Below are 14,958 nucleotides of genomic sequence, written 5' to 3' on the forward strand. Positions count from 1 at the left end.
TCAAGCAGTCTGCTTTATGGATATAATGTAAATTTATGGCGTGTAGCAGCGTATTGGCACAAAAAAAAATCAAGTTCACATATGATCATATTTGTTAATACAAATATTCTTACCATCTTCCATTCTACACACTATGTTCCTAAAGCAAGATGTTTTGGCAGTTCAATTTAGGAACAGAGTTACTAGTATATAGTTATTGCAAGACTTCTGATGTGCACACAAAACTTGTAATCCAGTGCAATGTAAGTTAGTTTACTTATAAAAGCTGTTCGGTTTAACTTTGTATTGCTACAGAGACAGCGAGCATAATGTGCAGGTTGCCAACTGCTCCTACATCTCTAGTAACCAAATACATATAATCATAATACAATGTAAGCAATTTTACTTCAAGATTTGTTTTACTGCAAAGAAAGAACATTGACTGGTGTTTTACTTCAACAGTTCACACACACACGTATAGTTTCTCTATGTCAAGAGCACAGAGATACCAAGTGCTGATGGGTACACGAATTTAACTATTTGCCAGCTGAAAGGAAAATTATCTTGCATATTTTTTGGAAGTGTTTGAAGTTTATAGCAGAAGGCAAACTGTACCGCACCACAATTTATTATCCAGTGGCGTTTTACATGGTTACATTTGTTTGCACCTAGTATTTCGATATTTCCACTTTTCCTTCTATTTCCAGCGGTTATCTCAGTCCCCGATTATAGAAACCAAATTTCAAATAAGCTGAACCTAATTCCCAGTTTAACCAAATGCCCACGGTACTAGGGGGGCACAATGGCATAACAAACCATGTGAAGTCACTATATATTACAGCAATAAGAGCAAGTCTAGTAGAACCCTCAAACCCTCAAACCCTCAAATCCTCAAATCCTTAAAAATAATCGCTATTTACAGTTTTCTCAAAAAAACGGCGTAGACTAGAACCCTTAAACCCTTAAACCCGTAAAAAAATTTAAAGATCCAACCCGCGAACGACATCGCAGCCTGTAGAAATGAGGGTTGGGGGGGAGAAACTCCCCCCAACCTGCACTCCTCTTCCTCTCCAGCGCGGGAGGCAGTTGGTTCCCCCGCGCGGGAGGAATCCGCCGCCAGCGCCCCGGCCGCCGCCCCGCCGCTGCCTGCTGCGTCCGCCGCCAGCGCCCCGGCCGCCGCCCCGCCGCTGCCTGCAGCGTCCGCCAGCACCCCGGCCGCCGCCCCGCCGCTGCCTGCTGCGTCCGCCAGCGCCCCGCCGCTGCCTGCTGCGTCCGCCAGCGCTGCCCCCCTTCCCAAATTCCTGGCCGCCGTGCCCCGTGCTGCTGGCTGCTGCGGTGCGTCGTGGGTCCGTCCGCCCGCTCCAGCTGGCCCCGGTCTCCCCCCGCGGCGGCGACGAGTAGAGCAGCCTACAACGGCCTCCTCCGCTGCGCCCCGGCCCCGTGCTTCTGCTGCCGTGGATCCATCCATCCCGGGGCGAGGCCTCCGTGTTTCCGCCTCAGCTGACCGCCTTGGCTGGTAGTTGTTTTATTGGTGTATGCCTTGTCTGATTGTTGTATGTCTGTCATAACCACGAATTGGAAGTGTTGCAATTTCTTGTTCCTAGACATACCTGAGACAAAGATGTATGGATTGCCTGATTGTTGGTATGGCTGAGACAGAGATGTCAGGATTGTTGTAATGTGCATTATCTGATTGTTGGTAGTTTGGTATTGGTTGAATTGGTTTATCAATTGTCTGATCGTTGTATCGCTGTGATAACCACGAATTGGCTCCGGGATGATCTAGTAGAGCACCACTGACATTTGGATGGGCGGCGCATTGGCCCATGATGTATCTTTGTTTTACTTTTCTATGTCCAATTTGATTCGAACAATTATTGTAATTTGCTCAAACATTGTTGTAATGATTTGAACGATTATTGTTTTATTTGGTGGTGTAATAATAACTAGAATGATTATCGTTTTATGTCAAATGTGATTGAATTTGTGATATGTCATATGATGAAATGTGTGATATATGAAATGACAGTTTTAAGGGTTGGGGTTGGGGCAAAGACTAGAACCCTCAAACCCAACCCTTATAACGGAAAAAATAAGGGTTGGGTTTGAGGGTTCTAGTCTTTGCCCCCTGTTTTTGAACCCTTAAAAGTGTCAAAAATGACCAATTCTCAACCCTTAAAACTGGTTTTAGATTTAAGGGTTTGAGGGTTCTACTAGAGATGCTCTAAGAGATGAAGAGAGGAATCATGTAAAGGATGACATTAGGCGTATGGGATAAGGCGCCATCAAACGAAGGCAATCACTCCAAAGTCCAAAGTGCACAAGTACGCAGGAAGATTTGAGAAGATGTCCATAAACATGGAATGATGTACTCAAAAAGCTTAGCCTAGGACTACACTAGCAGGCAATTACAACTGAAACCTACAATGATGAACTAAAACATTAAATCATGACATTTACATTCCAAAATAGAGGCCAGGTTTTGGGTTAATAGTGGTTGCAAAGGTCAAGGAAACCGAACATCTTGAACTACAGAGGTCAAGGAAACTGAGCATCTTGAACTACAAAGGTCAAGGAAACTGAACATCTTGAACTACAAAGGTCAAGGAAACTGAACACGGTCAACATTGGCTGTATTTATCACAGCAAGTGGTCCAGTGACTGGTGTACTAGACTGGCACAAGTTTAAGCCAAACCTCATAGAGAATAAAGTTTTTGTTTTTGAAACAAAGGTCAAGAAAATTGAACATTTAGACTGGCTGCATTTATCAGAAAAAGTGATCTAGTGACTGCTGTACTAAACCAGCACAAATTTAAGTCAAATCTATTATCGAATAGATTTTGTGTTTGCAGTAGTTTGAACAGACAAGCACATGACATAATACTAGCCAAAGCTTACACTAAAATGAGCTACACTGGATATGGAAACACACAAATGACGAAATGGTCGAGCTTACAAAAGCATTAGTCCTCATCGTCTTCATCTGAGCTCCCGACGTCGCTACTGTACTCATCGCTGCTAGAACTGATTTCAAGGTTCACAGCCGCGACCTGTATTGGCTCTTGGGCCCTTGGCACCATTGGTTGCACCCCAACAGGAATTGGTACACTGGGTCGTTGTTCATCAGGCTTGACAGCAGGAATGATGCCACCCAGCTCGATCGGGTCCCCAGGCTTCCATCCAGGTGGTGGCATTGGAAAAGCAGGAAGCAGAGCAGGCAAACCTTTCTGCCACCCTGGTGGCACCGTGATTGGTAGCATAGATGGCCGCGGAGGCTCTTCCTCCGGTAGCTCGAACAGCGGCATGGACTCCATCTCTGCTGTGAGCCCCTCCTTGGTTTCCAGGGGTTTCTTGGGCACCCCAACATCCAAATCAGCAAACTGATACAGCTGCGACATCCGCAGCTCGTTATCCTGTGGCGCAGGCGGCAATGCACCCCTCAGAGGCAGCCCAGCACCATGCTCCGGCGGCGCAAAAGTCGTGTAGCTTATGCGATGCGCATAGGTCAAGATGTCGTCCAGCTTGAGCTTGGAGTGGAGGGACGCGCCGAAGTCGCCCTGCGACACCGGCTCGGGCTCGTCGACAGCCGCTGCGCCACGCGGGCGCTTGGGATCGCGGCGGTAGTCGGCGTAGTCGTCGACGAGGCGGTCAAGCACGTGGTGGGCCTCACGCAGCTTCTTCGCGAAGGCGAGCAGCGAAGCATCCTTGGCGCGCGCCTCGCGAGCGAGCTTGGCGCGCGCGTCCTGCAGGTCGAGGGTCTCCTGCAGCTCGGCGACGGTCTCGAAGAGCTGCGTCTGGAGGGAGGTGAGCATCGACATCGCCTCCTTGGTGGTGGAGACGGGGGCCGGCAGCGGCGTAGGCGCCGCGGAAGCCGACGACGACGCGAGGAAGTTGGGGAGGGAGCCCCTGTACGACGAGATCCAGGCGGCGCGGTTGGGCGAGAGCTCGAAGAGGTTGGAGGCGAGGGAGGAGATGAGGTGGAGCAGCGACTGCGCGCGCGGGAGCGGCGGCAGGAGCGGGAGCAGCGCCGGCGAGGTGGTTAGGGTTGGGACCGCGGCTCCGGCTCCGGCTGCAGCCGCCGCCGCGCTCGCGGACGGCGGGTTGGCCTGCGGCGGCGACGAGGTGGGGTTTGCGGGAGACTGGTTGGGCGGGAGCGACGGCGACGAGGCTGTCACGCCTAGCCTCGCCGGCGACGGCATGTGCTGCATCATCGCGGCGGCGGGGGCGGCGGATTGAGGAATCCAATGCGAGGACCAGAAGCTCGTAGACTAGCCGGGCTATTAGGCAGTGGGATCCTGGGCCTGACATGAATCTGGGCTTCATGACTTTTTTTTTTGAGGGAGATCTGGGCTTGATGACTTTTCTTTGAGAGATCTGGGCTTGATGACTTGCATATAGTTAGGCTTTGCAGCCCAACAAGCCCATCAGATCCGCAATAAAACCTCGCGTTGAAACCCTCGGCGTCCTCACCACCGATCATTTTGGCGGGAGACAGTTCGCCGCCTCCACTTTCCCGCGCAGAGCAAATCAGCAATGGACGGCGGCTCCTCCTTCCAGGCCGTCGCGGCCGCCGCGGCCGCCGCCGACGCGGAGATGGAGGAGTACCTCAACTGGAAGAAGAACACGCCGGTGCTCTACGACCTCGTCATGTCGCACCCGCTCGAGTGGCCCTCGCTCACCGTCCAGTGGTTCCCCTCGGGGTCGCCGGCCGCCGCCCGCTCCCACCGCCTCGTCCTCGGCACCCACGCCTCCGACGACTCCCCCAACCACCTCATGCTCGTCGACGCCGTCCTCCCGCTCCCGCCGCGCCTGGCCGCGGCGGCGGCCGCCGAGGGCCGCGCCGTCCCGGCCCCGTCCGTGTCCATCGGCCGCTCGGCGCCGCATCAGGGCGAGGTTAATCGCGCCCGGTGCATGCCGCAGCAGCCATATACAGTGGCCACCAAGACTTGCGTCGATGAGGTGCACGTGTACCACCTCGGGGACGACGGCGAGAAGCGGGGCGCGGATGTCGTGCTCAGGGGTCATGGCGCGGAGGGGTATGGGCTGGCTTGGAGCGCGAGGAAGGAGGGGTTCCTGCTGAGTGGCTCGTATGATAAGAAGATCTGCCTGTGGGATCTCAAGGCCGGGAATGGAGCCCCGGTTCTGGACGCGCAACAGGTGTTTGCGGTAATGTCCCAACAGATGCTCCTGTGCTGTTTCCTGTTCCCCACATTTATATTGTTTCTCATGTACTATATGATTGTACGTATTATGCATGTTAGGTTCGCAACCTTTGAGTAATACGTAGTATATACTGTGATGTTAGTAGTAGTAGCTACCACTGGAAGCAGAACTGATTAAACACTTCTGTATCATAAGAAGTGCGGATACCCGAAGCAATCGGCTCAAAATCATAACAATGCCAAGAAACCAAGCACAAATTATGCTGCCCTTCGTTTTCCATTACCCGGAGTACATTCAGTTGAAGTCGCTGAATGTGAAAAGATAATATAATGAAATCCAACCGAAAGTCCCTGAAAGGATGAGCACATTCAGTGTCTACAAACCTGATATATTGGAACTTCCCCTGATACACACAATTCTTTCATATCTGGTGGCTAACCAGGCTAGATACATCAATCTTGCACAGGAACGTTTTGTATTTTCTTCACTTTTCAGGCGTATTGGCAACACGATTTGTCTGATTTGATTTTCTAAATAGCAATTTGTGTTGCGCAAGAGATGTGCTCCTTCTGTTATTATTCATAATTCATTTGGACACAAAGAAGTGTTGTCTTCTGACATCAGGTTAACCAACCCTTGAGATAACATGAGAACACATAATAGCAATAAAAGCTCTATGGTTCTTCTTAAGCAATTAAAACAAAATATCATCACCTTGGTTGCCAGTTTGCCAGCACAATCCATCACTTCTTTATGGTGCTTTACTTTGAAGATTGGACTTAAAATAAACTTGTTCGCTGGTTGCCGTGGTTTCATACTATGAAAATTAATGTTTAGCCAGTTCTTTTGGGGCTTATGGATATCTGTGGAAATAAGCTGCCCCCTCCTCAACCTACTATTTGACCCTCAATTAGTAGACTTCTAAAATAAAATTTTATGTTCGGCTTCTAGAATAGGCCGGGGAAGGGGCAGTTTATTTCCACAGCCAGCCATAAGCCTGAAAAGAACTGGCCCTCAGCTGGATAGTGAAAACATAGTTTTTATTATTTGGAAAGACTTGCTGAGTTGAGTACCTGCTTTAAAAAATAATAATGCAGAGGCTGGAGACCTTTTTCCTTTTTTTTGCAAGTAGCTGGTGAACATTGCGTCATTTGCCTAGCATGCTAATATTGCTACAGTCGTACTTCATTTTTTCTTTCAAATAAAATGAGCTTCTTGGCCCTAGATCACCCCCAACCACAAGCCTTATAGTTCAGGACCTAGCTTACACAAAAAATACTAGAGAAGCTGACACTAAAATGACAGTTTCAGAAACCATCATTACAAATTACTCAAAGTTAACACTTCAGCCTTCATAAGACCTGTGGATACCCGAAGCACTCAACTCATAACTCATAAGTCAGAACATTGCCAAGAAATCAACCATGAATTATGTCGTCCTTCGTTTTCCATACCCACATCACTATATGTGAAAGGATAATATGATGAAATGCAACTTAATCTCCCCGAATGGATGAGCAAATTTAGTCGAAGTCACCACTTCATTCACTGTTTTGTCTACTGTCTGCAAACCTAATATATTGAAACTTCCCTTGGTATACTTGATTATTCCGTATATGGAGGATAACCAGGCTAGGCACATTAATCTTGCACCAGAAACGTTTTGTATGTCATTTTTCTTCACTTTTCAGGCATATTGAAAATAATGTTTCTCTGATTTTATTTATAAAATAGCAATTTGTGCCGGGCAAGAGTTGTGCTCTTAATGTTATTACTCATCAGGTCACAATTCATTTGGAATCAAAGAAGTGGTCTCTCCTGACTTCAGATTAATAAACCGTCGCGATAACATGAGAACGCATGATCTCAACAAAAGGCTCATAGTTCTTATTAAGCAATAAAAAATAGAATACCATCAGCTTGATTGCCACTACAATTCATTACTTCTGTTGGTGCTTTAGTATGAAGATTGGACTTGAATAAATTTCTTTGCTGTTTGCAGTGATTTCATACTAGGAAAAATACTGTTTTAGCTGGATAGTGCAAACACAATTTTCTATTATTTGAAAAGACTTAATGAGCTGAGTACATGCCTTTTAAAAATTTAATGTAGAGGCTGGAGACCTTTTTCTTTTTTTTAAGCAAGTAAGTGGTGAGTCTTGCATCATTTGGCTCGCATGTTAAAATTGCTATAGTCCCTACTTATTTTCAAATAAAATGATTTTCTTTGACCCAGATCAGCCTCCAATTACAAGCCTTACAGTTAAGGACTGAGCTTACAAAAAAACTACTACACCAGCTTAAACTAAAACGACAGGTTCAGAAACCATTATTACAAAGTACTTGCTCATTACAAAGACCAGCATCAGCTGAACACTGAGAAACAGACCAAAGTAACTTAACAATAGCATAGAAGTATGACTGACTTCCATCAGCCATTCTCCAGCCGGAGCATCGTAGTTCCCCATCCTTGTTAGTCATATTATTTTTGACAACGCCTTCTTTTGTCAGTAAAAACATACATCTGTGAAGATGGCCCCAAGTGGAAACGTGACTCGTGTAACTGTTATGCCTGGATCCACATTTTTTGGATATGATGATTGATGATCTTCACGATCACGATTTCTTAAGCTATCCATTACTTCTGTGCTTATGTTGCTTGTTCAAAATCCAAAATCGTAATTACATGGTTCTGTTTTACAGATGTGACATAAGAGTGGTATGTTTATTTTTAGATATGATCTTCACAATCATCAGTATGTAAGCATGGCTTGCAATGTTAAACATCTAGTTAAATTTTATGTTTTTGCAGGCTCATGAGGATGTTGTTGAAGATGTTGCTTGGCACCTTAAGGATGAAAACCTATTTGGATCTGTTGGCGATGACTGCAAGTTCATGATGTGGGACTTGCGTACAAACAAACCAGAACAATCTATAGTTGCGCACCAAAAGGAAGTAAGCATTCTTTAGTTGATAGTTGCTGAGCTAAATGTTTTTTCTGTGTTGAGGGGAACATAGCTGTAGTACTACAGTTTGTTCTATGCTCACTTTTTGGCTGAGCTAAATGTTTTTCTGTGTCTGAGTGGAGTATAGCTGCAGTACTACAGTTTGTTCTAAGCTCAACTTTTACCATACTGGGAAGATCTTTTCTTTGTGCAAGCATCCTTACTGAAAAAGATGGAACCTATTTGGGTCTGTTAGTGATGACTGCAAGCTCATGATGTGGGACTTGCATATGAACAAACAGGAACAATCTGTAGGTGCTCATTAAAAGGAAGTTAGCATGCTTTGAGCAAGAGCTACTGAGCTAAATGTTTTTCTGTGTCGAGGGGAACATAGCTGCACTATACTCATTTTTTTAGTGAGCAAGACCTTTGCTTTATGTACCGGAGTGGTATGTGAAGCTTGTTTTCTGAAGTTGCAATGATATGCTTATTCCTTGTGTCTGGCTTCTTTCAAAAATTTCACCAGCAGATGTTTTTTCTAGTTGGGACACCATCAGTTTCCTTGTGTGACTGTACCTACTGTATTGAAGTTCGCTTGTGTGATTGTTTTATGTTTATGGCTTTGAGTTTGAATATGACAAAACGTTTGGTAATATGTGGCTCTGCATTGTGAATAGAGAATATCAATATTTATGCTGGCACCTACAGTTTGTTTCTGTGAAAAAATATGTTCCTTATATTAGTATGCTCATGATGATGTATATAATGACTTTGTCAGGTTAACTCTTTGTCCTTCAATCCATTTAATGAATGGATCTTGGCTACAGCATCTGGTGATGGGACTATTAAGCTATTTGACTTGAGAAAACTATCAAGAAGCTTGCATGCTTTCCACAACCATGAGTATGTACTATTTTTTTTGTCTTCTTATGTATTTGCTGCAGTCAGTTCTTCTCTTTTCTTATCATGCTGCAACTCTTTGCTTCTTATATTGGTCAGTCTACCTGCTATTCTTCTGCTTTGCATCCTTATGATGCTCTACTCATCTGACTTGTTGTTGTGTTGCGCAATTTGCACGTGCAGGGGCGAGGTTTTCCAGGTCGAGTGGAATCCAAACTTGGAGACTGTATTAGCCTCCCATGCTGCAGACAAAAGGGTGATGATATGGGACGTTAGCAGGTAAGCTTAGTCAAATCTGCTCCCGTATTCTATCTTACATTTTGCAGGTGGCATCTCATTTTTGTTGCTGGCACACTGTTATTTTACTCGTTAACCCTTCCAAGATTGACACAAAGCGCGATAGCTTCTATGACCTTATAAGTAACAAACTTGCAATTTTTTACCCTGTGTAAATAAAAAAGCTAACGCATCTTGGGTCACTGGCTGTAAGATGAACGCCTGGTTGCTCTGTGGACTGCCTTTGAGAGCTTTGTGACTTGACAGATCTGCCATCTTCCGCTTCAGTTGTGGCTGAATTTTGTCATATGCTGCTGTGTCACCTTCAGGATCGGCGAGGAGCAGGCGGACGAGGACGCGGGCGACGGGCCGCCGGAGCTGCTTTTCGTCCACAGCGGGCACACGGCCAAGATCTCTGAGCTGTCGTGGAACCCCAGCGAGAAGTGGGTGGTGGCCAGCGTGGCGGAGGACAACGTGCTGCAGATCTGGGAGGTGGCAGAGAACATATACAGCGACGACAGCAACGGCAACGCCTCGTGCCTGTCCGCATAACAAGACGCCACCAACTTCTTCCTTCCCTGATACGTGGACGATGGGGACATGGATCCTCATAGCCTTTGGGTTGGGTTGGATGCGTCGCGTGCATGCGGGTGACTTGTAGGGAGGGCCTGGCATCGTTTCGTCGCTTAATTAGCAGCTGCTACCGTTGAGTATCTTGGAGAAGTGACCTGGAATATTTTTTGTGTTCATGCTGATGCCGAGGCCTGTTACCTGGTGCGTGCGTGCGTGTGTGTGCCTGCTGTCAGGCACGAGTTCTCAGTTCTCGTGGTCGTACGGTCCGCCCGGAATTCTTTTAATCTCGTCTGCTGAAAATCTGCTTGTATGGTCACGCACGCAACCAACGCCTTGTCACTCGCTTTCCACGGCGCGATCATTCGCTGCCGGGTGGACGCGACTGGGGCGAGCCGTCCCATCTGTCCGACCTCGCCTGGTAGCGCATGCATGCAGGGAGGGAGGGCGCCACGGCACGCCATGTCATGCCTGCCACTGCCAGTATGCAAGCTCGTTTCCGATCGCCAATCGTTTTACCAAAAGCAGAGCCCCCGCTGCTCTGCCCATGCACGCACGGCATCGACGTGCCTGGCCCTGACGACGTCTTTCACTCCTGCGCTCGTCTGACCTGCCAGCCCTTGCTGCATGCAGCTTGCACTTTGCATAGCTGGCGTCCAACCCAGCCCCGGCCGGTTAGTCAACAGCACATGCGTGTACGTAGAAATATCTGTAGCTTCTGCTCCTTCCTTGTGGTTGGTGTCTGTACAGTGTACACTAGAGTATGCCGGGGCCGGGCCGGGGTCCACGGCCGACCGCGACCACGCCCCGTTCGATGGGCATCCACCATCACCACCTCGCGCACGGACCCGTCCCAAGGAAGAAATAAGGAAAAGAAATGCCACGACAGGAGAAAAGGCTCGACCCGAAACCCCGCGGCCTCCCTAGCGGGGACAAATTCACTGTTTTGATCTTTTTATTAAGTTCAGTCAGATTTGTCCTCGATCGTAAAAAAAAATTAGATCTGACATTTTTCTTACCGTCGAACTTTTTGACGGTAGGGTATGACAACCTACTGCCGAGGTCCCTCGCGGTTGGAAAATGGCATATCGTCGTAGGACCTGACGGTAGCATGTGTAATCCTATCGTCAAAGGATCCGACGATACGCTCACACGCGTATTGTGTCTGCAACTTAGAGTTTTTTACGTGCAACCCTACCAGGGTCCGGCGGTAGCAAACGGGTCAGATCCGAATATTTTTCTACATCAGAATCAAATTCGGCTAAACTTAGACGAAAGGGTCAAAACACCAAAATTACCCCCTAGAGGACCCACAGGCGCGGGCGTACTTGCTTGCTCGTCGCCTCGCCCCGGGCGCAGGCGATCCGCCGCACCGTCTGGTCACGCTCGCCGTCGCCTTTCAGTCCTCCATCGCCCACTGCACCTAGCAAGCTGCCAGCTCTCCCTTTCCAGCGGGTGCCAACGCCGACGCCACGCTGTGCTGGGTTTAGTTTCGGGAGACGCGGAGGACTAGGATTGTAGGACTGTACGATTGTACTAGTACTTTAAGAAAAGAAAAAAAGATGGCTATTACTGCTACTACTCGTGTAGCCGGGGCGAGGTGGAGTGCGATGTGCCTTGCTTTAATTGGCATTTGGACCAGGACACCCACAAAAGAACCACCTCCATCTCCCTCCTAGTTCAACAGTTGTTTCTACTATCAAGGCATGATTTCTACTACTCCAACGCGCCGATTCAAATTGTTCGCGCCTGTTCGTGTGCGTCGAAACAGATGAAAACGATGACCCAATACATCGATGCAAACGAACAAAGCCTCCTGGGTTTCTGTGGTTCCTATACCGCCGTATTTTCCGGTCCTTTTCTTTTAGTGCTTCGACCCGAAGTGATAACTTGACGCGTTTTCCATGGATAAGATGACAACCCTCCAACTCAGTAAAGAATGAGACGGCAGTGGTCCGTTGACAAGTTCGTTTTGATCCTCGACGCAATACATTGGAATCCTGAAGCACCATCACGAACGTTGTCGCACGTGCGTCTATTGTGCGGTAAGGCACCATCCACAAGTATATGGGATCAATCGTAGTTATTTCGATAAGTAAGAGTATCGAATTCAACAAGGAGCAGAAGAAAATGATAAGCAGTTTTCAGCTATGTATTATATGCAAGTGCTATGAGTAACATTGGTAGATAATTTTATAGCAAGATAATTCGTAACAAGTGATAAATAACAATAGTAACAAGCACTCAATGATAACAAGTATGCAACAAGATATCACAATCCTTTTTTAGCAAAACACAAGCCGAAAAGTATTCTATTATGAGGAAAACGCTCCCGAGGACACATGAGATTTTTTGTCTATTCATGTTCATCATGTTGGGTTGATTCTGTTGGGCCCCTGGGACCGGGGGTGCCCAGGCCCGTCGGCCTGCAGCCCCAGGCGCGACACGCTACACAAGCCCGGCTCGTCCCATCGTCAAGCCCAACAAGGGAGACCCTCGCAAGGGCCCTCGCCTCGCGAAGCGAGCACCTCACGATCATCGCCAAAGACCACGAGGGGGTTGCACGCTACGAGGACACGTCCTGAGGCCACTCCTGAGGCTCTCGCGAGGCGGGTTCGCCAAGGGCGACCTAGTAGGGTCTCATGACCCTGTGCAGTCACGTGAGTGACGCAGGCTACGTAGGGGGCACATGAGTGGTGCCAGGAGGCGTGGACAAGAAGGATTTCCACTTCTGTGCTAAGGAAGCAGGGCTAGCTGGTGGGCTCCCAAAGCAACCCCCAAAGGTTTCCTGTTATGTGCAAGAGGACTAAGGCTGTGGGCTCGGCAGGGCGGAGGTTGCCCCCGAGCTCCCCAACACGTCATGGAGGATGGATTTTGCAGGCGAAGATCACCTTTGCCAGGGGAGCCGGAGTCCTGTCCCCTTTCAAAATGGCCGTTGTGGCGATCATTCCCCGTGAGTGTGTTTTCGTGGGGAAGAGGACTATGGCCAGTATAATAGAGAGGTCGGTCTCTGTAGCAGGGATCCGATCCTCATTATCTCCACTAGGGCAAGAACCCACCCTTGTACTCGTCTTCCACCTCAAGCAATCCAGACAAGCAGGAGTAGGGTTTTACACCGCAAGGTGGCCCAAACATGTGCAAACTGCTCGCTTGCTCTAGTTCTCTTCCCTTAGCTCGAGCCATCAGAGAGTTGCGGTGAAGTTGAGAGGTAGAACATGGTAGGAGAGCAAGTGCACCCCAGAGTTCGAACCTTCTCCGGATACGCGGAGCCCCGATTCCGACATTTGGAGCGCCGCGTAGGGGTGAGCAACCGATCTTTTGCTCCAGTTTAGGCTCCAGCTTCACCAACCCCATGGTCGACGCTCGCCCCCACGCGCCCCGAGTGCTCGGTGCCAGGCGGCCGTTGCCGCCCCACCAGCATCGCGGCCACCACCATTGTTGCTCGTGCCGCCCGCGAGCAGCACGGCTTCCCACAGCCCCCAGTGCGGCAAGACGGTAGCTTCCCCGCGCCCCCTGCGACATCTTCACCAGCTTGTGTCCACGTGGGAGATCTCAACGCATAAGACGCGCTGCTCATGGCGGGCGAACTGCTTCGCCACCACCCTACAGACGAAGGGTACGACGCCTCGATGGGCCACATCGCCGAGTTCGTCGCCGTCGCCAAGTGGGCTCTGACGCCCTACGCCCCGCTTCGGTCCCGAGCGTCAGAGGCACAACGCTCGGTCAGCAAGCCGCCTTCACAAATACGCGCTGGCCCGCTTGGTCCCCAGCTGGGGGGGCGGGGGCGAGCAGTGTCCGCCTGACGTTGTACTCCTGCCCTTCCGGGTTCCGATAGCCGACTTCGGGCCGCCGCCCAGCCCATGCGGAGGCGCGCCAGAAAGAGACGGTGGGATGTTATGCGCCTACCACAACGCGCGCACTCACAAAACGCACGACTACCGAGCGGTCGGGTCTTCCCCTAGCGAGCGAGCCATCCACGTCGGGCCGGCGTCCGCACCCACAGGGCGATGGGTGTCGCGGCAGGCGCTAGTATCGCGGGCCTCGCGCCCCCAGCCGGCGCCCGCCTCCCTCCATCATAGTAGGCCACGTCCGAAGCCCGCGTCAGGCCGGGCTCGGGGGCTCCCGCCTGGAAGCCGCCTGGCTTGGTCAAGATGACGAGTGGGCGCTCACGAACCATGTGGTGGCGCGCCTCGGCGCATGCCCCCACAAGCCAAAAATGTGACGCCAAGCGCCAGGGACACACGAGTTCGCCGCTTAGGAGGCCGACAAGCTGCAAGAGATGCGGGTCATGCATGCCTCGCAAGGTGTCAGGACCCGGCGGACCCTTGAGGCCTCAAGAGCCGGTCGTCAACCCACCCGCGGGGGTAGACCTCTGCGGCATGCATCGTCAAACGTCCTGATGCTCTCGCGGCAGCATGGCCGCCAAGTGAATTTTTGAGTCGTTTGAACCAAGCAATTCTGTGTATTTTGCAGCGCCCCAAGCGGGTGTTTTCTGGATGTGTAACAAACTCGATTAACCTTGGCTTGAGATGGTGTTGTTTGTCTAAATCTTAAGCTCTGGTGTTCCGCCGCTGTCGGGGGATGGCGCGACCCCGCAACCGTCCGGGGAAGGATCGACGATGAGGGGTTAGACACGGCATCTGTGCAGGACTTGTCCTCACAGCGCCGACAAATCTAAGCGATCGAGCTCTGACTCGCGGGCTGGCCACCTATGTTAGTCATCTCGCCAAAGTCCTTAGTGTCGCGCCCTCACGACAAGCCGTCATGAGCAGATGAAGGGGACGCTGCTTGGCTCGCGCTATTGCTGGATGGGCGCCATGCCGCCCCACATGACGACTCTCGTGATGACGTGCTCTTACAGCCGCGCGGGGTGTGAACGGCGTTCTTGCCTGGGCACTAGGGGCACACAACAACACTCCTTAGGCCGCGCGGGGCGTGAATGATGCTCATGCTTGGGCCGCAGGAGCGCACGTGAAGACCGGGTTAGGGACTCCTGAGCCTTGTACCTCGGGTATCTGCCCAACTATTGCCGTCCCTGACACTCTCACGTAATAATGAGTTTTGGGGGTTGTATACACTTTGTACCCCCGAAGTGGAAGCCCACGAGGAGCCGCGTCGTGGCC

At 50.0% G+C, this 14,958-nt stretch overlaps 2 protein-coding genes across 2 annotated transcripts; one reads left to right on the plus strand and one right to left on the minus strand.

Annotated features, from left to right (window-relative positions):
- Positions 1 to 2,777: 2,777 nt before the first annotated feature.
- On the minus strand, positions 2,778 to 4,223 carry LOC123400179 (mediator of RNA polymerase II transcription subunit 4). Its single transcript, XM_045094599.1, has one exon. The coding sequence runs from the start codon at positions 4,189 to 4,191 to the stop codon at positions 2,944 to 2,946; it is 1,248 nt and encodes a 415-aa protein (XP_044950534.1). The 5' UTR covers positions 4,192 to 4,223; the 3' UTR covers positions 2,778 to 2,943.
- Positions 4,224 to 4,453: 230 nt separating this feature from the next.
- Positions 4,454 to 10,138, plus strand: LOC123400180 (histone-binding protein MSI1 homolog). Its single transcript, XM_045094600.1, has 5 exons — positions 4,454 to 5,146; positions 7,956 to 8,099; positions 8,868 to 8,992; positions 9,173 to 9,268; positions 9,595 to 10,138. Exons 1-5 carry the CDS (start codon positions 4,514 to 4,516, stop codon positions 9,815 to 9,817), a joined length of 1,221 nt encoding a protein of 406 aa, XP_044950535.1. The 5' UTR covers positions 4,454 to 4,513; the 3' UTR covers positions 9,818 to 10,138.
- The last annotated feature ends 4,820 nt before the right edge of the window (positions 10,139 to 14,958 follow it).

This window comes from Hordeum vulgare, chromosome 5H (genome assembly GCF_904849725.1).
Source record: "Hordeum vulgare subsp. vulgare chromosome 5H, MorexV3_pseudomolecules_assembly, whole genome shotgun sequence".
In the NCBI taxonomy this organism is placed as follows: domain Eukaryota; kingdom Viridiplantae; phylum Streptophyta; class Magnoliopsida; order Poales; family Poaceae; genus Hordeum; species Hordeum vulgare.